This window comes from Bos javanicus, chromosome 15, assembly GCF_032452875.1.
Source record: "Bos javanicus breed banteng chromosome 15, ARS-OSU_banteng_1.0, whole genome shotgun sequence".
NCBI classification, from domain to species: Eukaryota; Metazoa; Chordata; class Mammalia; order Artiodactyla; family Bovidae; genus Bos; species Bos javanicus.
In genome coordinates this window covers 29231122-29257355 of record NC_083882.1, presented here as the reverse complement: position 1 = coordinate 29257355, position 26234 = coordinate 29231122, and the positions used below count along the sequence as shown (strand labels likewise).

The following is a 26234-nucleotide window of genomic DNA, read 5'->3' as shown; positions in this document are numbered from 1 at the left end:
CTCTGTCATATGCGGAGCTGCCCGCATAGATGGCGCTCCTACAGATGAAGTGCAGCCCCGGCTGACAGAGCCTGCGCTGTCAGCCGACCTAACGTAACCCACGCACCTTCAATACTTTCTGCGCATATCTGAAAGCCATCATCACTTGAAATTTCAAAAACAAGTCCTTTCTTGGGCTTTTTCTCAGCAATGCTTTCTTTCCGCTTCTGTTCTTGCTGGAGCCAAAGCATCAGTGGAGAGCTGAAATTACTTTCTTCCTCTTCTGCCGTTTTAGGTTCTGTGAGGGAGAAAATGGGGGCCAGAGTGGATGCCACAGCACACACATACTGAGTCCTTTACACACGTCATCTCTAAGCCTAACAACATTTCACAGCTGGCTTCATCATTCCCATTTACAGATAACACACCTGAGGCTCAAAGAAGCGGAGCAGCTTGCCTGAGGTTAGAGCTAGAAAATGACAAAAACAAGAATATACACACATATTTTTATGTGAAGTTATACTGTCTCTCTAGTGAGTTTCTATAATCACAATCTAACTGTTTTACACTAAGTAATTGCCTTCAATACAGTCAAAGCTAAAAAATAACAATGGTTAACATGTGTGAGGAATGCTTCCAGGAATTTTCTAAATTAACTCAGATAAACCTCGGAACAATCCAGTGAGGCAGGTGTCATTATTATCTTAATTTTAAAGGTGAGAAAACTGAGATGGAGAGAGGTCAAGGAATCCAAGTTCGTACAGCGAATGTGGTAAAGCTGGGATTTCCACCTACATGGCTCCAGAGTCTGCACTCAGCCACCACCTCTCATACTGCCCACTGACACAGAAATGTGTCAATCCCCTCCAGGAATCAGCAAATAAGCAGAATGTGACTACTGCCCAAACCTTACGCCTAAGCATTTTCTCTACCTGGTTTTCTTCCAGGAATCCCCTCAATGGAAAACGGCAAAGACTTATATCCAGAGCTCTCTAGTCTTCAAGTAACTACTTGTTTATCAATGAAATGTATCAGGACAGATGGAAGTGCTAAGGAGATGTATCTGGCTATATTATATAATAAGAGTGGTTCTTGGTTTTCACTAGTGACAAGTAAAGGCTGAGGGCAGCTCCTTGTGAGCTGTTTCAGCCACACTGCTGTTACAACAAGCAGGGCAGTCGAGTCTTTACAGTGTACGTCTTAGTCTGCTGTCCTTTGGTCAATGACCCAGTTTTTTAGAGTTTTGACTTCTTTTTCCTTTAATCTAGAAAATCAGTAGGTGGAGAAGGAGGTTTTTTTTTTTAACATTTAGCTATTTATTTGGCTGTGCGGGGTCTTGGTTGTGACGTGCGGGATCTTTAGTTGTGGCCTGTGAGGTCTTAGCTGCGTCGTGTGGTATCTACAGAGTTCCCTGACTAGCGACTGAACCAGGGCCCCCTGCATTGAGAGCACGGAGTCTCAACCACTGGAGAAGTCCCAAGGTGATTCTTACAGTGCTTCTGGCTTTGAAATTCTAACATGTTACCCACCCACATACCTGAATTTTCTGGTTCATGTGCTGGATTCTGTGTTGTCTGAATCTCAGGAAGAGCAGCCACTTGCCTACATGAAAAGAAAACCAAACAGGAGATGCAACGCCAGCGAGTTCTTCAATTCAAAGATAAAAACTGTCAATAACCTGCCATTCGGCTGTCAGTTACACCAGACATGAACCACAGGATGCTTTGTGTACAACCTGCCGAATGGATACACCACCACACTACTGTATGATACACAACATCAACTATCTTTTGAGAGATTCTTCCCCAAACACTGACATTAAGTTTCTGCTTTTGGAACTGTAGATTGTGTTCTTGAAATTCTTCTCATACCCTTAAGTGTCAGAAAAAAAAAAAAAAAGACACTCGTTAGAAGCAGTTCTGGAGTTGCTTAAGTGAGCTAGCTGGTTTAATTAAAAACAAAATCAGGCTGCATGAGCCAGTAATCCACACCAATTTTCACTTTTTAAAATTAAATAAATTGTGCAAACAATCCAGATGGAGATCAACAGGAGACTAGTTAAATTACTGTAGTGTCTACACAATGGACCTGGAGACAGTCATTAAAAAATGAAGTGGCATAGAAATATGTATACAATACAATATAATTAGGCAAAGCAAACAAGTACAGAATGGTATGTACAGCATTATTCATTTTATGTAAAAAGGTATGTACACATTCATACATACACCCTGTAAATCAATATGCACAGAAATGTTGGCATGAATGAAAACAAATTACAAGCAATGATTACCTCTAGGCAATAAACTGGGAAAGGGGTAAGCAGGATGAATGTGGAATCTTCATCTACTATTTAAGTAATTCTATGTTGTTGTTTTTTAACAAGCATGTATTAATTCCATTTAAAAAAAAATCAATACAAATCAGGAAGGACTGTTTTCTAAAATGAGGTGGACAGAGCTGAGGGTTTCATCTTAGGGAACTAAGTTTTGTACTCACGCTGCAGGCTGCCCACACTCCTTCTGTGGTGACTGCTCCACACTAGCTGTATCCTGCTGCTCAGCCTCTGCTCCTGGAGTCCTGGAACAGAATCGTTTGGATCTCTTCAGGAAAAACAAGAGTAAATATGTACCCAACATGGAGGTCAGTCTAAAGAAATGACTCCACCAGGATCACATAAAATGTATGGGCTGGGAAAACTAACCTGTGGTGATACAGGTCAGTATGTCTAACCAGCCAGTGAGGAGGGGGCACTGACTGAAGGGAGGGCACCGTGGCCTTCTGCGGCCTTCTGGAACACTAGGAATATCTTATATTATGATCGAAATGGCAGCCTTGTGGGTGCATACCTAGGTAAAAATTCATTTGTGTACTTTACGTATATCTTAATAATAATGTTTCAGAAAAGGACACCAGGAGGATCTCCAACAGGTGGTTTTGCCCTCCAGACAGGAATAATCATCCCTTAGTCTCCTAACTGAGCCTCAGCAAAAAGAAACATGAGCAAACAGTAGCACTGTTCTAAATCAGAGCAGAGAGTGATTAAAGATGTGGTTCTGTTCAAGGGACAAACTGCCATGAATGGAACTAAATATTACTCTATAAACTACCACTGTGAGAAAGAAAAAAAAAGCCCAGAAAACCTGAGTAAAGCAACTTGGGCAGAGGCGTGTCCCTCCCAGAAGACCACTTCAACAGCCTCTAAGCCAGAGCACGAAATCCCTCAGACCCCGCGGAGCCAAGGTCCGCAATCTCTCACCCTGTGACTGAGGTCTGGGGTGTCGTGTTGGCTTCTTGGTCTGGAATGTGTGCTTCAGAAGAACTGGTCCGCAAGTGGGAAACTTTGTGCTTCTTGCCACTCCCTTTGTCCAAAGGCAGCTGAATCCGTTTGATTTTTGGTTTGGGTTTTGTGGGCCCCGGCACTGAGGGACTCGCTGACCGCTGTCCGGAGGATGGGGAACCCCCTGGAGAGGCTGAGCTGGCTTGCATAGCTGAGGGTAAAGCCTTGTTCTGCTCCAGGCCCATGGGATTAGGAGCATCTACTGTCTGGGTAAAGCTGGATCCCTGGGATCCTGGAGCAGAATCAAGATCCCGTTGGGAAGAGAGAACCCCAGTTTTGCTGGCGAGGAGCTGGTTCACATGGTGGAGCTGATAGTGTTCTTCTGCTTCCCCAGAAGGCGAAGCAGCTGTGACACCCGCTGTCTGGGTAGAGGGGAGCACACAGATGCTGGGTGCAGCCGTCATCGCGCCCGTGGAGGGAGTCTGTGACGTCCCCAGTGGTGGAAACATTCCTGAACTTGGCGGTAAAGCCACAGGCTGGTCTTGAATCCCCAGGCTCTGCTGGCTGGCTTTGATTAGAAGATTGCTTATGGAGCCGATATCCGGGGTACCCAGCAACCTGGGGTTGGTTAACGCGACGTGTCCTGGAACAGATGCACTACTTGTGGGGGCGGTGGTAGTTTGCATGGATACAACGTTCAGGACGGAGGAACCGGAGGCCAGGCCAGACACGGGCCCTGTCGTGAGGTGGCTGGTATCCTGGCTTATGGTGGCAGTGCCTGCCGCCGGGGCAGTGGTCCCCCCCACACTCTGCGGTAGCAGGGGTGCCTGTTCAAAATACATAATGCCAGATTTAGACCTTTTTATGATGTTGGGGACAGTTCGGTGAGATGAAGTATTCAGTGACCCCAAGTCTAAGAGATTGGGATGATTCGGAAGTTGGGAGGGAGTGAAGTTAATCAGTGTCATGTTGGAAACCACGTCTGAAGGGGCAATGTTGGAAGGGGTACTAGAGGGGGCAAGTTTCTTATTCTTTCGGGTCTGCAGGCGAGATATGGGTCTTTTCTTGAGTCCAGAGGATGGAGTGGCTACCGTGGTACTGAGGTCTGTCCTCTGGCTGGCTTCTGAAACCAAAAGCTGGGGGTCTGGAGAAGGCTGAACCCCGATGAGTAGGCCCGAAGGACTGCTGATGTTGGGGGGGAAGCTACTCTGAGTAGCGGCGGGGAAGGAATGTAAGTGCTGGTGATGAGACATGGGGAGCAAGCCTTTGGTAGCAGGAGGGAACAACGACTGAGAGGCTGGCAGGTTCGGGTTGAGTCCTGTGGTGAGGGTGAGACCACTTCCCATGGGGCCCAACACGGACGTGTTTGTCTCCATCACACTGGGTGCTGAACTTACAGACGAGGTCAGCTGGATTTTCTGGGTCACTCCATTCGGAAGGGTTTGGAGGACGTAGAGTGGCTGCATGTTCTGGTTAACAACAATGAGTTTCTCAGTGGCTGGCTTCAGGTGGGGCGGAGTGGTCTGGACAGCGGCATTGGAAATCTGAGACGGGCCAGGGCTGTCAGTGGAGTTGGGCGCGTATTTCTGATTCTGGATGGGAACGGTAGGGGAAACGGGTACCTGAAGGCCAGGGGTGTTGCTGTTTCTAGTTAAGTCCTGATTGTTGCCATGACCTTGCTCCACAGAGCCACAGGGAGGGCTGGAGATATGGTCCGCATCCATGTGACCCTGGATAAAGTGGTCGGGAGTCATGTGGCCCTCGGGACTGGGATCTACTCCTGGACTCAGCAGGGAGGAGTCGCCTTCAGAGGAAGCTTTTTCTGTGATGGTTACTCTCTTCTCTCCTGAGTCTGAGATCACGGCTAGCCTACTGGAGTTCTGGCTAGGGACCGTGGGACTCCGGGTGGTCAGGACGGAGAGATCTGATGGCAGCTCTAAGGGCAACTCAAACTGCTCCTCCGCTGAGATGGAGGAAGAGACACTACTGTCCACAGGCTCTGTCGTTGGCAACTGCTGGGAAAACACTTCAAAAAGACCCATGTCTTTTTCACGATTGCTGTCAAGACCCAAGCCTTCACCAAGGTTGAGGAGTTCTGACGAAGAGGACTCTGGGCTCTCACCCAAAGCCTGCATGGACGGAGTATTCTTTAGGACAAAGTCCATAATGTCCGAGGGCAGGATGTTCCCACAGTCGTCACTGTTGTTGTTATCCGAATCTGACTTCAGGAGCTCGGTGTTATAGGTGTCCAGCAAGTTTTTATCTGAAGGGGTGCTTGTGTGGACCCTGCGGCTCGACTCCAGCGAGCTGAGCTGAGCCTCCAGGGAGTCCTGCCCCTGTGCTTTCACTCTGCTCACGGCGTGGCAGTTATCTACCTTTGGCTCATTCTTGTGGCCAACTGAGCTCTTAATGACATGTTCCTTTTCCCCAGTGTCTTCAGGCCGATCCATCTTCAAGTTCTCTGTTCCGTTTTCTTTACTGTTTCTTTTTGGAATCTGGCTGCTCTTCCGAGTTGTGGCTGTGACGCTGGTATCACTCTCTGTCCCATCGTCGATGCCATCCAACTGTGAGATTTTTGGAAGATCACACTGTTCTTCCTCCCGAAATAAATTATGGGGTGTCAGCCGTTCCTCTCCACCTGAAGAAATCACTGTCCTAGAGAAGTTGTAATAGTATAAGTCGTCTTCATCTGAAGTGCTCAGGTCGTCTGCCCCGTCCACCTGTCCTTCAGCGGACCTCTTGCCTCGCTTCTTCCCAGTTGAGCTGCTGTAAAATGGAATGTCTTCTTCGCCATAGGACCTTACTCCATAGAGTGGGGTGAGCCCAAAGAACATGTTAGAGCGTGCCCGGGCACTGCGGCGGGGGTATCTCCTCTTGAAAGAGCCATCTTCCTGAGGTTTGGGGCCATCCGGAAGCATCAGGTTTCTGTCCTGTACTGGAAGATTCTGATAGTTGTTACTTTGAGAATCCTGGGATGACGTATTATTGGGGCTTGGTTGGGCCACAGGACCATCTCCTGGGCTTTCTGAGGCAGAAACTGGTTCTGTTGGAGACACAGACTCTATCTGCAAAGGGGAAACGGGACTACTTTCTTTCAGGGTGTTCTTGGACTGACCCTCACTCTCCATTTTTAGAGGTGTCAGTGTTACTTTAACTGTGCGTTTCCGGGGTGTCTGTAATTCCTTTGCAGATCCTTCCACTTGCATGGATGGAGCTTTGGGGACTCCTGGAATAGGATGGACTTTGTCCCCAGTCTTCTCAGAAGAAACATTATTACATGATCGTTGCCCCATGAAATCAGGAGTCAACATTTCATCAACAAACTCTGGCTTTAGGTTTCCTTCCTCACCAGTTGCCACCTGACCAGGTTCCAAGAAAGGTTTACTGGAATGCTTTTCTTTGAAAGTTTCTTTACAAGATTTTTTCCCTTTCTGTCTCCTATCTCTGGAGCTGGCTCCCACGTGTTCATTGATAATGGATGATCTGCTGCTCACTCCAGACAGCTTCAAGGTTTTGACTTCAGCATCTTCATCGGGATTGGGGTTTGCTGACTGGTTGCCATTTGTCTGTTGGTCTCGCTCGTTTCTCTGCCCTCTCAAATGGAGTGGTGGGAAGGGGAGGCCCTCTTTAGAAGAAAATGGCACTGAAGAAAGGTCAGCAAAAGTGCCCATTTTATTAACATTTAATTCTCCAGCTGTTGCATTATGAACCTGCGGAGCCAGTTTCGGAATGCCAGGGTAACCAACATTATGGGCCGATCCCTCTGAGTTCTTGGAACTCGGCATTTTGGTCTTCTCTCCCTTCAAAGAGGAGCTCTTGGATGTCAAGTCTGAAGCACTGGAATGCTTCGTTTCTAAAGATGAAGAGCCATCCAAGTGACTGGTTTTAGTGCCCACAGTAACCGCTGTCCTTTGCAAATTTGAAGAGGTGGGAGTGTTCTGCCCTAAATTAGCATTAGAATTCAGTGGCCCTAAGACATGATCGACCGCTTTGGCACTTGACTCCAGATCCGCAGTGGCCCCTGTGGTGGAGACAGAGGAGACACTGTTCCTGGAGTAAGTGCTCCCAGTTCTCATCGGAGACATTATCCGGAGCTTAGACCGCTGGGGTGACAAGGAAGAAGTACTGTGACGCCTGGAGCCAATGCTTCGAAGTCCAGAGGAGAGTAAAGGGTCACCCACTGTGACTATTTCATGAGTGGTTGGGGTAGGGCTTCCTAAATGAAAGAGAAAAAGTAACAAAATCTATTACAGATAGGATAAATGTGTTGCAGTCTCTGGTTTCAATGACTTGGCTATGTATGTTAACAGGTAACAGAAAATCAACATTTTCAATTGGCAAACATCATTAAGATAAAGTTTCCTGAAAGAATTACAAACTAATCTTGAGCTGACCTTGTTGGGTCGAGTAGGTCAGTGAAGTCCTTTACCTGCAGAAGGCAGTGGTCTACAGCCAGGAGATCTCTGTGTTGGAGAATAGCTGGGTGTTCGAATCCTAGGGACCTTTGAGATGACGTGGTAGAAACAGGAACCAGAGGTTTGGGAATGAGGAGGTCGATCTGGTGATGGAGGACTTACAATTTCTGCTGTGTTTTGACTTTCCTTGGGTGAAATTTCTGTGGCAAGAAATAAAAACTCTAACTAAAAAAGTTTAATTAAAAAAAAAAATCAAACAAATGAGTCAAGAAAAAGCCAGCTATTAGATAAATACCAAAACAGAAACAAATGCCACCTTACAAAGCAATGCCTTTTCCCTATCCTTCAATCACAGTATTCCTCCAAATCAAATTCAACTTCCAACTTTTTTGCAAATAAAATGAAAAGACAATCCTCAGAATAGGAGAAAATATTTCCAAATGAAGCAACTTGATAAGGTATTAATCTCCAAAATACACAAACAGTTCATGATGCTCAGTACCAAAACAAACAAACAGGCATTTCTCCAAAGACACACCGATGGCAAACACACATATGAAAAGATGCTCAGCATCACTAACCATCAGAGAAATACAAATCAAAACTACAACGAGATATCACCTCACACTGGTCATAATAGCCATCATCAGAAAATCTACAAACAATAAATGCTGGAGAGGATATGGAGAAAAGGGAACACTCCTACACTGTTGGTGGGAATATAAATTGGTACAGCCACTATGGAAAACAGTATGGAGGTTCCTCAAAGAACAAAAAACAGAACTATCATATGACCCAGAAATCCTACTCCTGGGCAAATACCTGATAAAAACCATAGTTCAAAAAGATATGTGCACCAGTGTTCACTACAGCACTATTTACGTAGTCAGGATATGGAAGCCACCTAAGTATCCACCAACAGAGGAATGGATAAAGAAAATATAGTACATATATACAATAGAACATTACTCAGCCGTTAAAATGGAATGAAACTGTACCATTTACAGAGATGTGGATAGACCTAGAGACTGTCACACTAAGTGAAGTAAGTCAGAAAGAGAAAAACAAATATTGTATCACTTATATGTGGAATCTAGAAAAATGGCACAAATAAATTTATTTGCAAAGCACAAATAGAGACACAGAGGTAGAGAACAAACCAAAGGGGGAAGGGCATGGGATGAATTGGGAAATTGGGATTGACATATATACACTACTATATATAAAAGAGATAACTAATAAAAACCTACTGTATAACACAGGAACTCTACTTAATGCTCTGTGGTGATCTAAATAGGAAGGAAATCTAAAAAAAGATGGGGGATATATGTATACCTATAACTGATTTCACTTTCATGTATGGCAGAAACTAATACAATATTATAAAGCAATTACATTCCAATAAAACATTTTTTAAAGAGTAACCTGCAAAAGACGGTGGACTGTGAGCGATGGTCCTGTTTTCATCATGTTCAACAGTGCTGTTGATATCTGGCTCCACTACCGGGGGACGGCACTCGACGATCTTGCACGTGTACACGCAGCGCTTGCGGGCGTCCGTGGTGCTCCAGTACACCCGAGAACACCTGCACGCAGATGGCCACGATCACCGTCAGTGAGCGCACAGACGCAGGTACCGAGGCTGTCAAAACCTCTTCTCAGCCAAGGTTCCCTGGCCTCCTGCATTTACAGAATTTAGCTTTCTTTCATGGATTCTTATTAGAGAGTCCCCTAGTTAGGGTTTTCTGAGTTTTTTGAAGTTCTTGATTTTTTTTTCTGGCCCCTTGAAAACAGCATCAAATTTTTTTATTGTGTTGTAAGCAGGGGAAAAATTAGTAAAATATCCTAAAATGCAAAGAAAAAAAACCCCACTAACTATTACAAGACATAGTTGTGGGCCTTCAGGAAGGGATAACTGGCCCACAATGTATACAAGTGAGGAAAGATCACACCTGACATGTTTCCTTTGCAAGGAAAGCCCCATGACACAAGAGAAACGTAACTGCTTTAAATCAGCTAGATGCTGGTGGACCCTACTGCTTTACACAAAAGGCTGCCAGCTAGACGTGGAGCAGAGACTGCTGAAAGAACTGAAATGCAGAATAAACTGGCATATACATAGAACAAATGAGACTCCAAAGGGGAAGAGAGAGAAAGGGAATTTTAAATTTATATTGCCAGTTTGCTACAGGTTTAGACAATTTGCTGCCTGTGGGAGCAAATTGTTACTATAAATTCTTAATGAAGAATCTGATTGTTATTGTGGGGGTTTATATTTTCAGAAGCACCGATAAAATGTAAGATGTAAAAGGAGGACAGAGGCATAAGGTGTTTGATGCCTGACAACAACTGGACTTATGAACTGAGGTGAATGGAATTTAGTGGATTCTTAAAAGAGACTGACCTGGTGTTTTCTAGGTTTTATTTGGAAATGATTCTGAAATTATGTCAATTCTTTCCTTCTACAATTGGATCTAGCCGACATAAAACGATACCTGAGTCTCAATCTACAAGATGTTGCAAACAAAAAAAAAGCAATTACTTAAAACCTGCTAACAAGTATGGCTCTACATCAGATGACCCACTTACTGCCTCAGGGCATTCATGTGGTAGGGCTGCTGTCTTCTCTCCACAGAGTTACTTACTGATATCCAATAGGAAAGAGCTTATCCTCACAGTCAGAGAGATCATTCAGAATCCCTAAGCAGTCAATTGTCATGGAGCCTGAGTAAGGAAAGAAGAACTGATTAGAGGTGACTATGAGAAGGCCCACTTTGTAACTGAAGATTTAAGTACCTCAATGACACAGCCAGCCTCCCCGACAACCAAGGCCCATGTCCTACCAATCATCATGTGGATATTTTCTGGTTCTAATCCATTGAGAAACTTCCTTCTCAAGCTGATTCCTTCAAAGTCCACAAACACTCTTCTAAAAACTTCAAATCCATTCTCAGGAACCACCTTAAATGAAAGGCCAGGGTAGCTGTTAGGCTCTCCCTTTATACACTATTCTCAGGATATTGACTCAGCGGGAAAGACAAGGCGTATCTCTAAATCACTCTTCTGTTTCACTAGCAGGGCCTTTGATAATTCTCCCAAGAGAAGGTGATTCTAGGAGCACCTAGTAGGAAGGTGTAATACAGCTCACCACCTTGCTATTAATATCTTCAGCCTCTTTTCCCAGAGAACTCAAAAAGCAACTAAAGCTCACCTCGCCTTTGATCAAATCCCGATGTCGTTGGCAATACACTTTTTTATCATCCAGAAACACACAGTTCTTGGCTCGGGAACACATGAAGTGATAGTTGCTGGTGCAGGATGTAAGGCAGCAACCCACAGTGGCTCCTGGCTTTTGGCAGAATTCACATCTCTAACAATCCAGAAAGAACAGAGCCTGAGTCAGACTTTCAGATGTTTTAGCCATTCTCCATCTTCTCTACAGAGTCACCCCATTCTGGGTTTCCCACAGTTCATTTTGTTATTGTAATCTGCTGAATTACAGAGAAGTGATATGAGCCATAAAGCCTCCTCTATAAATCCTTTCTTTCCCACAGCCCATGGGGCCTAGAATGATTAAATTTAAATATGATGATTTGCTTTAGAACTTGGATCAAAACAGGTTTTTCTAAGATGCACAACTGATTCAGAGAAAACGAAACTCTGAACATCATTGTTAAAAACATTATCTTGGAAGAAAGCTATTATAGCCAAAAGAACTCAGTTCTAGAACGATTATACTAGTCAGAAACATAGTGGTTCTTAATTAGTAGGCTTAATTGATGAATTTATATGATGCAAAGATTTTCTTCAGCCAGGCTGTATGTTGCCACCTCATTCTGTCACAGTCACAATCTGGGTTCCTCTCCAGGGAAGACTTTTGCTTTGTGCCCTCCACACATTTTACTTATGTTTCTTATGCATGTGCTATTTTTGTTGCTTTCTGATAATCCTTCATTTTCTCCCCTCCTTCAAAACACAGCTTTAAAAATTCTACTCCTTCATGGCCTTTTCTGCTTACTCTCAGCTGCTACTAATCATTTTCCACAGCCCCTCTTTGTATATGTACTTTGCGGGTTTATCCTAAGAAGCCTCAGAGTGCTGATTCAACTGGAACCTTTGAGGTCATTTTGTCTAAACCACTTAAATGAATACCTTTCCTGAGCATCTGAATTATCTCTCTAACCAGATAAGACTATTTCCTATTTCTTTTGCACCCATCTTCCAAGGGTCAGAATAGCAATCTGCCTACAATGCACACCAATATTTGCTGCTGGCTAAACCATTCTGAAGAAACCAAGAGAAACATCAGCGAGGCAGCACTGAGCCTCAGAAAGAACATCTGGAAACTGAGAGGGAGTCCCCGTGACATTCACCCACAAGTTCTTACCAGCTGCTTGCCCCTGATCACAGCCATATGCACATTCTTTAGTGATCCATCATCGTCTTCAAACACTTCTGCTGACCACAGAGCGCAATTTACATGTGTCCATTCATTCTGGCCAATGTAAAGCAAACGGCCAGCATCCTATGAAACAAAGAGATTTCCTTTTTTCTTTAAAGAATGTAACATCAAATAGGGTTTTCCTTGGTATTGGCTTTACCTGAGTCAGGATAACTTCAGTAAATCAATTCAAAGTCTTTAACTCATGGGTGAGAACAAAAATCACAATTCAAAGTTTCTTTTCACTTTTCAACTCTTTACCTTTTCCATAGACTAGAAATAGTTTATAAACATAAAGAATTTAAAACTAAGCAATGTGTTAAGTTTATAGAAGTGCCCATTGACTTCTTTAAAACCATTTTTCAAAGCCAGTTCTCTCAGCTTGCATTAAAAATGTTTTTTAAAAAAATTATAAGCTTACTATGTGCCAGGCAGGCCCTACAAAAGGCTTTACATACATTATTTCCTTTAATCTTCATAACCATTCTGAGGTAAGAATTACTATCCTTATTTAAAAAATGAAACTGAGGGTCAGAGGTTAAGCTCCTTGCCAAGGTCAACAAGTAGGCGGCCAAGCACAGAAGTGAATCCAGGCAATCTGTCAGAACTAGGAATCTTAACCACATTGCTAACTACATTAGACACAGTTATTTAACGTGGAACTTCTATTCTATTGACTCTCATAAAAGTCTTTTTTGAGAAACTGCCTATAGACGTTTATGAGAAATCAGCATATTAATATAAGGTAAGTCATCTTTTAAATCAAGTAAATCAGTTATAGAAAAAAATCCTAAGTACCACAAACTAAGTGACAAATATTCATTTTATTCATTAAATAAAAAGTCTAAACTGGTCACCAAGTTTAGACAGAAATAGTTCATCATGGGTTAGTCTATTAAGCACAACTCAGTGCACCAAGGTACTTACATTAGCACTGTCGTCACCATACGTCAAACACAATGCACACTGTCTGTTATCTTCTATGCCTGGGGGTGGGTTCAGTTCCGGACTATCTTCTCGACTCCTATCAGTACCTTGGAACCCAAAAGACATCCAGTTAAAACTGTTAACTCCATGTCTGATTACCAGTAAAAAAGAAAACAATATAGCTTAAATAGTCTATAGCCTATGAAACACTTTCAAAGTAATGCTATCTTACTATCTGCTTTCTGTTACATTGTAACAGAAATGAATACAATGAATACATTGTAACAGAAACTGATACTTGTATCAATTCTTTGGTAACATTCCAAGTGAAACAAAAATGATTTTATTACCTTTAAGGATCACCTGAAAGTTTCCCAGTATGGAATTACATTAAATTTAGATTCACAAAGTCAATCATTTGCACTTAGAAATGGATAATATGTCTTCATTTGATGTCTTACTCAAAATTGGTGGTGTAGGAGGATGCAGAGGAGTTGGTGAGTCTGGTTCTCCAGGCCCTTTAGGTTTGGGAGCTGGAATGATTTTCTTCATTAAAGGAGGCTGCTCAGTGTGGCTGTTTTCCTCTCGCTCCTGCCACTGAGCATAATTATGGTCAAGTGAAGGTGGAAGCACTGCGTTTGGTAACATCCCACTGCTGGAAACAATCGATTCAACAAGTATTTATTGAACTCCTACAAGATACCCAACACTGAACAAAACAGTCAAATTCTTGATATCATCAGGTCTTGAGACTGTGCAGTATATAAGAACAAATCACAGAATTTGGAAACTGCCTACACAGGACTTTATTATTTTTAAAAATAAAATCCTGATGTATTGTGACTCTTGGTTAAACTTCTAGAAACAAATGATAACCCTGAAAATCAAAAGGATTTACTGGAATAAATAAAAGTTTAAGGTTAAATATGGAGAATCAGAAACCGCTGAGAGCATCATTTGAAGCAAATAAAATAGAACGTAGTTATAATTAGCCCAATTACTAGGATATATATATATATAGGACATGTACTGTACATATGCCACAAGTTCCCTAAAACATAACAAATACATAAAGAATAAAAGGGCAACAGATTACAATAAACAGTAAATGTTGTCTCTAAACCAGCAATAAAAAGGCATTCAACTGATTAATCTTCAATAATAAAATCGAGTCTAAAATAAAACCTCAATCTAAAAATTTAAGAAAACTCAGATCTCTGATGAGGAGAAAAAAAAGTAATAACTGAATTTACTCACTTGCTTGATACTTTATTTGGCTCCCAAAACCTGGACTTTTTGACACTGAACCATGGAAAAACACGTTCCATTTGCTAACAGAGAAATAAACAAAATATAAGCATGTGACCATTCATTTGGAAAGCACATAAAAACTAACAACTTCACATCAGCTTCTTTGTCAATATAAGGATGATTTCAGGCCACACCAAGAGAAAGTCCATCCTCTCTGGGACCTCACCAATCTCCTCCCAAAAAATCAGAGGAACTAATTAAACCAAAATAATTTATACACATGGCAAAGCAAAACACAGACAAGAACAAGTCTGTTCTGTTCCTGGGGTAACAACTCACAGATTAAGTATCAAAGACATGAACTATTAATATCATTCACCCGAATAAAGAAGGACTTGACCATGCTGTTGGCTTTTTTAATCTCTGGCTGCCCTCCATCTGAATTAATGGCTGCTTGAATGATCTTCACGATATCGTCGCTGAACTCCAACTGTATACAAAAACAAAGTATTAATTATTCATAGAATAGTATGCTCTCAAAATCACTTCCTCATCCAGCAAAGAGATCCAACAGAAAACGGACACCCTAATATAATATGGTATCATTTCTCTTTAGTGGAGGCCTCTGGGATTTAGTTCATAGTTAACTTGCAGCAATCAGGAGATGCCAGACTAATAAGGCAAGAATGCAAATAAGTTAGCTGTATAATGGTAAGTTATCCATACTGGGCCATGATTTTTCACTTAGACTGAAATGAATAAACAAATGAACAATGGATATGAGACAACAGACAATCATTTCCTACACATTCTTCAAACCATAAAATTAAAAGACTTCTATCTTCAAATAAACATCCAATGTAAAAAGACACATTATTCAGGTGTATCTCATAAGAGGCAAACCCGTTATCTTCACATTAGCATTTCTGCATAAACAGTGTTAATATAAAAATAACTTTAAAAAAACTCAGATGAAAGTCAAATCAAAAGACAATACCCTCTCTATCATAACCCATCTTCCAAAACACAGAACTAAAACAACACACATATTTTTATTTTTTAATGCTAATAAATTGTCTTTTAGTGCTAACATCCAGCCTCACCCCTAGAAAGACTCAGGAAGCTAAACTGGCACTGGAAATTTGGGTAGTTTGCTGTATAGACATACCACAGATGTGTAGTTCCCTTGGTCCATTTTCCTCTTGACTCCTTCCAGATCTAAAGGCTGTTGATCTTCCTGTTTGCTGACCTCAGTGAGCACTGGTGGATCAGGTCCTTCTGGGGAGCTACGAGAAGGTATACTCTCCTCTGTCTCAGGATTTAAGTCTGGAGGTTTGGCAGCCTGTTGTCAGGAAATATGTTTATTTTATCTAACACTGAAAATGAGGTATACCCATGGAAATTCTATTTAAAAAATGAATAGAGACTGGAAAAGCAAAGACATCACTTTGCTGACAAAGGTCTGTATAGTCAAAGCTACGGTTTTTCCAGTATTCATGTACGGATCTGAGAGGTGAACCATAAAGAAGGCCGAGCACCAAAGAATTGATGCTTTCGACTTGTGGTGCTGGGTAAGACTCTTGAGGAGATCAAACCAGTCAATCCTAAAGGAATCAACACTGAATATTCATTGGAAGGACTGACGCTGAAGCTCGAATACTTTGGCCACCTGATGTGAAGAGTTGACTCATTGGAAAAGACCCTGATGCTGGGAGATTGAAGGCCAAAGGAGAAGGGGGTGGCAGAGGGCAAGATGGTTAGATAGCATCCACTGACTCAATGGACATGAATTTGAGCAAACTCCAGGAGACAGTGAAGGACAGAGAAGCCTGGCGTGCTGCAGTCCATGGGGTGGCAAAGAGTCGGACACGATTTAGCAGTTGAACACCAACTGGATGATGCATATTATAAAAACCCAAAGAACTTGAAAATAATCAGAGATTTCTCAAACAATAGAAAAGGAAAGTTAAAAATGAGCCAGCTATCTAATAGCTTGGCTAGCTAACTTAGGAGCTTTGCTTGGTAACTCCCAACCTAGTATGAAGAAACAGAAACCGTCTACTTGCTTTTGAGTAAGACAGCAACTAATTTCCTATTTAAAAAATAGAGTTTATTAAAAGATAAAGCAGGATTTCCCTGGTGGCTTGGTGGTGAAGAATCCACCTGCCAATGCAGGAGACACGGGTTCAATCCATGGACTGGTAAGATCCTACATGCCACGGAGCAACTAAGCCTATGCACAACTATTGAGCCTGTGTTCTAGAATGGAAAGCCACAACTACTGAGCCCACGTGCTGCAGCTACTGAAACCTGCGTGTCTAGAGCCCGTGCTCCACCGTAAGAGAACCCACTTCAATGAGAAGCCTGTGCATCACAACTAGAGAGCAGCCCCTGTTTGCTAAATCACAGAAAAGCCCATGAAGCGGTAAAGACCCAGCAGAGCCAACAATAAATAAATACATAAAATTATTTTTAAAAAAGAGAGAGCAGCGGCTTAGCTCTGAGTTAAAGTTAGCTATGTGGTTCTTCCAACGTTATACCTGTGTTCCCAATGACAAATTTATGTATAATTCATGACTTGAATGGACAAAACATACTGATTTTCAAATTGTGTCCTGAGGAGACCTGGAACTGTCCTGGAGCCAAAGGGCCTCTGGTCCCACTACCACCCTCGTACATCAGGTCACCACCCTGCTCCCTCTAACCTAAAGCACTATACCTGCTTCCCAACCATGGCTCCCACCTCTACGCTCAGTCCTCGCCAATCTTCTGTCTCACTCAAGTCATTGTTACAGGTATTTTTTTCCCTCCTCTAAAAAGCAACCTAGACAGCATATTAAAAAGCAGAGACATTACTTTGCCAACAAAGGTCCATCTAGTCAAAGCTATGGTTTTTCCAGTAGTTATGTATGGATGTGAGAGTTGGACTATAAAGAAAGCTGACCGCCGAAGAAATGATGCTTTTGAACTGTGGTGTTGGAGAAGACTCTTCAGAGTCCCTTGGACTGCAAGGAGATCCAACCAGTCCATCCCAAAGGAAATCAGTCCTGAATATTCATTGGAAGGACTGATGCTGAAGCTGAAACTCCAATACTCTGGCCACCTGATGCGAAGAACTGACTCATCTGAAAAGACTCTGATGCTGGGCAAGATTGAAGGCAGGAGAAGGGAGCAACAGAGGATGAGATGGTTGGATGGCATCACCGACTCAATGGACACGAGTTTGAGTAAACTCCAGGAGTTGGTGATGGACAAGGAGGCCTGGCATGCTGCAGTCTATGGTGTCATGACTGAGCAACTTAATTGAACTGAACTGAACTGAACTGAAAAAGTAACTCTCATCAGGTTACTCTTTTGAGTGAAGTCCTTCATGGACTCCCCGTAGCCTTCAGAATACAAAGTTCAGATTTCGTATTACTACAACAAGACTTTTGAAAGAGACATGGCCCCTTCCTTCTTTTTACCCCAGAGAAGCATTTTACTCTTGGTGCTGAAGTTTTTCTTACTGGCCAAAGGCCAAAACAAGGAACTCTACAAATCTAAATGAAGAATGAAACAAAAGAAAACAAATTAAGAAGCACACAGGCACAACAACCAACACATTCCACAATGAGGTCAAAACAACCAAAGAGCAAGTTCTCAGGATACAGAACGACACCTGGGCCTACCTGTCGGTAGCGCAGCAGGTGGCTGGTGGTCCGAGAGTTCAACAAGGCTGTCAGTACTTGCTTCAGCGAGATCTGGAGCTCTTTCTCAAGGGCCAGTCGCCACTCCGCAGGGTGCCGCTCTGTGCAGTTCACACACGTGTAGGCCACACTCTCTGGCAGATTAGACAGAATCTCATACATCTCATCTGGGGAGACAAAAACCTACTGTGACAAGGTGCTCTCAGAGTGGAAGAGGGGGAAAAGAGGAAGTTATTCCACTGAACTTAACATCAGGCTGTATGTTAGAAACGTTATTAAGTCTCTCACACCCCCTAAGAACTCCTATGTACTGATCTCCAAAGGGACAGTATTACCACTAACTCAGGATTCAGCTACTGGAGAGCCAACAGGTTATGGTATCCACAAAGGACAACATTTAAGTATTTTAAAGAACGTGTTCAAGGTAAATGAACACAATCTAATACAATGATCTTATTTTAGAGACCAAAAAATAAACTTAAAAAGACTTCAAGTAACAGCACTACTGTAATGTTATGCAGTGTTATATTTATAGTACTTTGGGGCTACTAGTGCAGTGTACCAAGAAAGAAGGAAATTGTAATAAAAAAGACTCCAACCTTCTGTACCTGAAAGATTCTCACATTTGGAATGGACCCATCGATCACATTTCCCACACTGCATCATCTTACTCTCATAGTCATCATCATCATAACACTTATCACAGAGAGGGCAGAAGTTTCCTGAAAGCAAAGCAAAGTTTTCAGCAGGCCCTTGACTAACATATGGTCAATCTGATCTAAAATGTAAGCCACCACAGTCTGCTTCTGAAACTACTTACAAATGCCAGCCTGCATCTACCATGAAATGTTCACACATGTGTAATGTGTCAGGATTATTCTGAGCTCACAGAATATTCCACTAGTTCTCTTCTTTAGACCCATTTTTAAAGGTCACAAGGTAGCCTTTTATAGATAACATAATAGAAAAAGAATGGAAGACAGAACTCTCTCTCTTAAACATTCCAAAGAAATGTTTAAGTTTTTTAAAAAAGAGAAGGTAAAAGACGCACTTAATTTATACTTCTCCCTTATTCCTAGTGCTTTTACATTAGAGTTTAGAGCAGTGTTTCCTAAAATTCAGAAAAGTATACAATCTTCATCAGTTTGTTTTATCTGTGTATCCCCTATTATTTTTACTTAATATACAATGTTGATTTGCTTAATTTAAGTAACTTCAACAGTGAACTTTGTATCATTATTATCCTAAGTCAGTTTAATGTATTGCCTATAATCTTTTTCTAACACAACTGTTAAAATCCTGGGCTCGGTATCACCTAAAATCATTTCTGAAACAATCAAATGTATATTTACCTCACTTTGGGAAGTAATGCTTTAGAGCATTTCTTTGTGGTGAGTTACTATTAACAGTCCCCTTTGCAGCCAATTAAGCAGACTGTGCTCTTCTCCCATGGGGGCCCAGTGTGCGATGGCTGCACACAGCAGCCTCCTTGGTGGTATAGGTAGTCTGTTACCTGTACAGGTTGCCCTAAAGGATCTTAGAGACAGCCCTTTCCAGTGGACTTTCATGACTGGCATGTTGTTCCCAATCCATGCTCCAGACAACTGTATCAGGAGCCTCTGGAGAGCCCCAAGGCACAGTGCCCAGGGTCCACATTGGCCAATTATAATGTCCATCTGCACCAAGCTGCAGAACAAGAAGCCTGTGATTGAGGCCCTCTGCAGGGCCAAGTTCAAGTACCCTGGCTGCCAAAAGAGCCACGTCTCTAAGAAGCAGGGATTTATTAAGTGTTACAGGGATGAATTTGAAAGCATGGTTCCAAATGTTTTTCTGTTTCTCAACTGAATGGCTCTTCTTCCTCAAAAGCAGCTTATCCCAGATGGCTGTGGTGGGGGTGGGTCAAATACATCCCTAATTGTGGCCCCTTGGATAAGTGGCGAGTCTTGCATGCATGACAGCCTTGGTGGTGTCCCATCCTTACTCATGCCCACCAGTAAATCCAACTTTCCTGTCAAAAAAAAAATCTCCTTAATTCACACCCCAAAAGATAAGAAAACCTTTTTAGTTGCTACAATTCCGTGTGTCAAGAAAAGAGCAAGACCAGAAACTCAGGAAATGTGTCTAAACGGCATCCTTGACAAGAATGGTCCTTCCACTGCAGTGTCCACTTCACCTCCCAAACGCTAAGAACAACCTCTAAAAGTTGACTAAGCTAGCTTTTCTGAGTTACCTTTAGCAAAGAGTTTGGCACAATCATGGCACAGTGAGAAATCGTGAGACCACTGTGCATCCCACCCTTTGCCGGGAGTCGTAGATCCACAGCTCTTGCAGCGAACACACTTCGTACAGATCTGGAAGAGATGGAAAGTCAATCGGAACTTCTTATTTTTAATATCTCTTCTTATTTAAGAAGATCTTTAAAAAATCCATTTCCAGAGTTGACTTCTCGACTGGAACGGCTCCTCTTCCCTCAAGCAGCATATTCCTCTTACACCTTGTGCAAGCCCGACAGCCTGGCCCCAGGACAATTCCTCAAAGTTCACCTTGTGTGTACTCACCCAAACCTTCTTTTTCTTTGTGGGTTTGGTGGGGTAATTTGGTCCCAGGCACTCAGGGTGATAGCTGTTTCGGCACTTGTTACACTCCAGCAGCTGCTGTAGGAAAATAAGAGAGCAAAACGGTGGATGTCATCTCACCTCCAGTGAACACCTACCACTTAGTACCCCATTTCATACTTCTCAGGTAAATCCAGCACATCACTGTAACAGTTTAAACTTCCTCATAAATTACTCTCAAGGCATAGGGATTTATTTCCTGCCAAAGGTACTCAGTGATAAACATTTTGATGAAGCAGGTTTGAGGATTTTATCAAATATCACATTTTCTGCTATATTGATGGCAAATGACTACACTGGGTTAAATAGTCAAACCAGACTAAGCCTAGAGAGAAAAAATATAGACACAAAATTCTAAATTAAAAGGCAGAAATGGAGAGAGAGAGTAATACGCTAAGTGACTCCATCACCAGCTTTGTACCTTTGCAGCCTGATGCTGCCTCCCACAGACATGACAGAACTTGCAGCGGCGACAACACCAGTTTTCCAGCTGGTCCTCCAGAGGGCGCTCATTCTCCTCCAGACAAAACTTGTGGAAGGGCTCACAACAGACTTGGCAATACACAAACTAGGGTAAGACAGGAGCACAGAGGTTATCAAATACCATGCAGAAATACCAACCAAATCCTACCTGCTTATCTTGACCTTTACAAGTCCAGTAGTATATACTTTTTATTCAATATGTTCACTAAGCAGTGATTATGTTAAAAAAAGCAGAATACTGGGAACTGCAGGAGTTTCCGAGGACTAAAGCAATAATAATAAAATTATAAAATAACCAAGTGGGGACTTCCCCGGCGGTCCAGAGGCTAAGACTCTGCACTTGCAAGGCAGGGGGCCCAGGTTCCATCCTTGGTCAGGGAACTAGATCCCACGTGCCACAACTAAGAGTTCACGTACCACAACTAAAAAATCCTGCATGCTGTAACTAAGACCCGGTGCAACTAAATAAATAAATACTTTTAAATAAAATAGAATAATTAAATAGATATATAATCTAAAAATTTAATAGAATGTGCTAAGTATCATAAAAGAAGTTATCAATAAAGCACTAAGGCAATGTAAAAGACTGTCATACAGGGACATAGGGAGGGTTTTAAAAGTTTTCTACAACCTTCTAAACAACTGTAAGTTCTGGTTTGTCCTTCCCATCTCTTATTTTAGAAACATGTTATTCTCATTCTGAAACAGGGATTTTCAAAAATTCAAATGAGGGTGACTCATAATTTTCTTTTGCCATGAAAGAATTAGTGGGCCAAAACTATAAAGTCTACTTAGATAACTGTAATATACCAATGTTAATTTGCTGATTTTGATAATTATACTGTGATTATATAAGAGGATGTCCTTGGAAATACACCATGTAATATTTAGAGGTTTTTAAAAGGGCCTATGTCTGCAACTTACTCTTAAATTTAAGAAAAAATGTCTACATGTAAAACATATACATTTTATTTCTTATTCTGTAAAATACATATACAAAGAGAAAAGGATAAGGTAAATTAAAAATATTAATGTTTGGAGAATCCAGGTAGAGGGTATATGGAAATTCTTTGTACCACTCTTGCAGCTTTTCTGTAAATCTGAAATCATGTCAGTAGAAAAGGTTTCAATGGTGGGAGAGCTCACCAATTACTGGTTGTGCTTTAGGAGCACAGTGTGGGCAGTGGGCTGTTCATTTGCTAATTCAGTTTTTAGGAATCCTGTGGGACTGCTATGCACAGCTATACAATTTAAATTTGAGCAATTATACTCTGGGGAAAAAAGCAACCTGTTTTAACACAGAAGCTGAAGTACTGGTGTTACAAAAGTAAGTTATTCCTGTGGGGAGCATGTGTGTGCATGCAAAGCCTTAGATTAAGTAGGAAAAGAGATACAGTAGATGCCTGGCACTTACAGATTGAATAGTCTTAGTTTCAATGCTATCTAAAGCAAACTCAGCACTTAGAACAATATATTGTTTGTAACAGGCACTAAGAAAATATTTCCTTAAAGAATGAATTGATGTTATTCAGTCGCTGAGTTCTGTCTGACTCTTTTGCGACCCCATGGACTGTAGCCTGCCAGGATCCTCTGTCCAGAAGGTTTTCCAAATAAGAATACTGGAGGCAGGTTGCCACTTCCTTCTCCAGGGGATCTTCCTAGAACAGGGATTAAACCTGCATCTCTTGCATTGGCAGTCAGATTCTTTACCACTGAGCCACCAGGGAAGCAAAGAATGAATGTGCTGTGCTGTGCTGTGCTTAGTCACTCAGTCATGTCTGACTCTTTGCAGTCTCATGGATTAGAGCCTGCCCGGCTCCTCTATCCATGCGGATTCTCCAGGCAAGAATGCTAGAGTGAGTTGCCATGCCCTTCTCCAGGAGATATTCCCAACCCAGAGATCGAACCCAGGTCTCCTGTATTGCAGGCAGATTCCTTACCATCTGAGCCACCAGGGAAGCCCAAAGAATGAATACCAGGCAATAATTTGTAATATTGCTAATGCATAATTTAAAATAGCAAGTGGGCAGGACTGAATCTCTTAGCCAGTGATTGTTTAACATCTGGTTACAACTTGGCTTTGGGTTTTATGACCTCAGAATACATATGAGATAATAAGCTAAGGAGGTATTCAGGAATTGAGAATTACATGAATGAAAATATTACTCTTTCCTATTTAGAACTGTGCTATCTTTTTCTCTTTTATTGTACACGTGGCAAATACTCACTGCGAAAACACTCAAAAAAATAAAGAAAATAATAAAAGTCACCAATAATCCGACTACATGCTTAAGATTTTGGTGTAAATCGTTCAGAATTCTTCCTATGTATATATTTCAAAAACATTTTTCCAAACCAAAATGGGATTGTGCTTTACATACTATTTTGTGACCTGCTCTTTTAACTCAGTGCTGTGTCATGGACATCTTTCCATGTCAATATGAACCTATATTATCTTAAGGACTTCATATTTGCCATTATATGCGTGTCTTATAATTATTTTAACCAAGGTGCTGCTGCTGCTAAGTCACTTCAGTCGTGTCCGACTCCGTGCGACCCCAGAGACAGCAGCCCACCAGGCTCCCCCGTCCCTGGGATTCTCCAGGCAAGAACATGGAGTGGGTTGCCATTTCCTTCTCCAATGCATGAAAGTGAAAAGTGAAAGTGAAGTCGCTCAGTCGTGTCCGACTCTTAGCGACCCCATAGACTGCAGCCCACCAGGCTCCTCCGTCCATGGGATTTTCCAGGCAAGAGTACTGGAGTGGGGTGCCATTGCCTTCTCCGAACCAAGGTAGCAGCCCCTTATTGATAACTTCTGGAGTTGTCTCCAATTATTCATTATCATAAATACTGAAATAAGCCCTTCTGTTTATCATATGTACATACAAACATGTATACATATAGAAACACATATATACATACCTATACGTATTTGCCGGGTTACCTAATTATATCCTCAAGATAAATGCCTGGAGTGCAAGTGCTGGGTTAGAGGGTATATCCATTCTAAAGACAAATACATATTTCCAAACAATCTTCTCAGAAAGATTCTAACTAGATTTTCAGAAACAGGAAGTCTCCATTTACACTTGATCCTTTTTATCATGTTTTAATTTACAGTGTATGGTAATAGGAAAGTTTGACATTCCCCGCACACCATGTTTTTACTTCTCATTTTGTGAATTATATATTCCTGTCTTTAGACTATTTTTTTAAACTGGGTGTTACTCCTTTTTCTTATTAATTGCTGAGAGCTCTTTACAGACAAGGTAGTTTTGCTATTCAAAACTATAAAATGACTACCAAGAGCAACTCTTTTTCTAGAAAAGCATTTATCATTTGTTTGGATACCTAGAAGAAAAATCAGAACTCTATATTATAAGAAATGAAACAGTTAAAACTTTCACACTCAGTAACTGCTACTCTAATAAAAAGCAGACTCCTTTTGTATACCTGTGGCGGATTCATTTCAATATTTGGCAAAACTAATACAATTATGTAAAGTTTAAAAAATAAAATAAAATTTAAAAAAAATAAAGAGGATAAAAAAAAATAAATAAATAAAGTATTTTCTGGGAAAAAAAAAAAAAGCAGACTCCTTTCTGAAATTTCTAAAAAACAAAAACATTTAAATTGCTGGTTTAAACAGGGTATAGTGCCTGCTATAAACCAACAAAACAGAATATAATGATTTGTTTCATCATAGCAAAATAATCTCTCATACTGTCTGGCGTACCAAGAAGCAGGAGATCTTACCTCTACGTGGCCACTACTGGCACAGAGAAAGCAAACTACCCTGGGTGTTATAGGGACAGAGGTCAAGATTCCTAAGCCTCCCATCTCCCACACATTTTCTGCTTCACAATCCTCCTGTGGAGAGAGAGAAAGATCATTTACAAGAGCCATATGACACAACACTACATGGAAAATAAGGATGAAAAGCAGAAAAAGAGAGAGACACCAAAACGTCAAGAATACTTCATTTCAATGAGTTCAAAACTGCTGCTTTGAAACTTTTAAATCTCAAACACAATCTCTTAAAAGGATCACCTGTTAACCACAATGCAAAAATGTGCTGGGACTAGATTTCCCTTAGAGTTTGGCTTATTCAAGTGATCATCATGGTTTGATAATTTCTATGTGAAACAATCACTTCCTCAGACACGGTTCTCATCAAAATGCACTTTAGAGCTCAAGATGGGCAGGGCTGTCTCCATGCCTCTGCCCTCTAGTCAGTTCACAGACTGACCTGGTAACAAGTGACCAGAGCTCTTACACACTTGAACCCATCTATTAATGGCAGGTCTTCACCCACCCACACTGCCCCCGGCAAGGACCTAGAGGAGTGGGAGGGAGGCTCAAGAGGGAAGGGATATATGAATACACACAGCTGATTCACACTGTTGCACAGCAGAAACTAACACACCATTGTAAGGCAATTGTGTGTGTGTGTGTGTTAGTCACTCAGTTGTATCCGACTCTTTGTGACCCCATGTATTGTAGCCCACCAGGCTCCTCTGTCCATGGGATTTCCCAGGCAATAATACTGGAGTGGGTTGCCATTTCCTTCTCCAGGTAACATCATTTTCCTGATTTAAAGTCCACAACACTTGGACTTCCCCTGGTGGCAGGGTAGTTAAGCATGTGCCTGCCAATGAAGGGGACATGGGTTCAATCTTTGGTCCGGGAAAATTCCACATGCCACAGAGCAATGAAGCCCATGCCCCACAGATATTGAAGCCTAGATACTCCAGGGCCCGTAAGTCACAACTAATGAGCCCCTGTGCCACAAACACTGAGGCCTGTGCGCCTAGAGCCTGTGCTCCACAAGAGAAGCCACCACAGTGAGAGGCCCGTGTACCACAACTAGAGAGTAGCCCGCTCTCCGCCAACTAGAGAATGCCTGCATGCAGCAATAAAGACAGCCAAAAGGACAAAAATTAAAATAAGTGCATAAAGTCCATAGTACTCGATATACTCTGTGGTCACGGAACACTTTTACCTTAAAGTCCACTCTGATCCTGTGGACTCCATCTGCTGGAACTTTCTGCTTAGAGCTATTGCCATTGGAGAGAGTGCTGAGGATGTTCAAAGTGCCTGCATTTTCCTGCTTATTGACCGGAGGTGGTTTCTCCTGCAGGGACAGAAGACAGATAA

The 26234-nt window shown here is 42.0% G+C and overlaps 1 protein-coding gene and 1 non-coding gene across 12 annotated transcripts in view; one reads left to right on the top strand and one right to left on the bottom strand.

Annotated features, from left to right (window-relative positions):
• KMT2A (lysine methyltransferase 2A) overlaps positions 1-26234 on the bottom strand; it is a 78121-nt gene that overhangs the window by 14128 nt on the left and 37759 nt on the right. For 5 of the 11 annotated variants that reach the window (XM_061440460.1, XM_061440469.1, XM_061440470.1 and 2 more), the window contains 22 exons: positions 26080-26211; positions 24834-24947; positions 21016-21162; positions 20538-20633; positions 20210-20330; positions 18579-18701; positions 17962-18146; positions 15462-15635; positions 14673-14783; positions 14300-14373; positions 13504-13697; positions 13043-13149; positions 12062-12199; positions 10886-11044; positions 10518-10635; positions 10320-10398; positions 9100-9260; positions 7689-7874; positions 3239-7475; positions 2479-2559; positions 1517-1581; positions 107-277 (listed from right to left, as the gene is read on the bottom strand). In XM_061440460.1, the coding sequence (XP_061296444.1) occupies positions 107-277; positions 1517-1581; positions 2479-2559; positions 3239-7475; positions 7689-7874; positions 9100-9260; positions 10320-10398; positions 10518-10635; positions 10886-11044; positions 12062-12199; positions 13043-13149; positions 13504-13697; positions 14300-14373; positions 14673-14783; positions 15462-15635; positions 17962-18146; positions 18579-18701; positions 20210-20330; positions 20538-20633; positions 21016-21162; positions 24834-24947; positions 26080-26211 (6973 nt within the window). The remainder of the gene's footprint in view (positions 1-106; positions 278-1516; positions 1582-2478; positions 2560-3238; positions 7476-7688; positions 7875-9099; positions 9261-10319; positions 10399-10517; positions 10636-10885; positions 11045-12061; positions 12200-13042; positions 13150-13503; positions 13698-14299; positions 14374-14672; positions 14784-15461; positions 15636-17961; positions 18147-18578; positions 18702-20209; positions 20331-20537; positions 20634-21015; positions 21163-24833; positions 24948-26079; positions 26212-26234) is intronic. The other 6 variants (XM_061440463.1, XM_061440465.1, XM_061440467.1 and 3 more) reach the window with 5 other exon arrangements.
• Positions 19395-19528, top strand: LOC133227236 (small nucleolar RNA SNORA70). Its single transcript, XR_009729786.1, has one exon. It is a non-coding gene; the product is annotated as a small nucleolar RNA SNORA70 (small nucleolar RNA).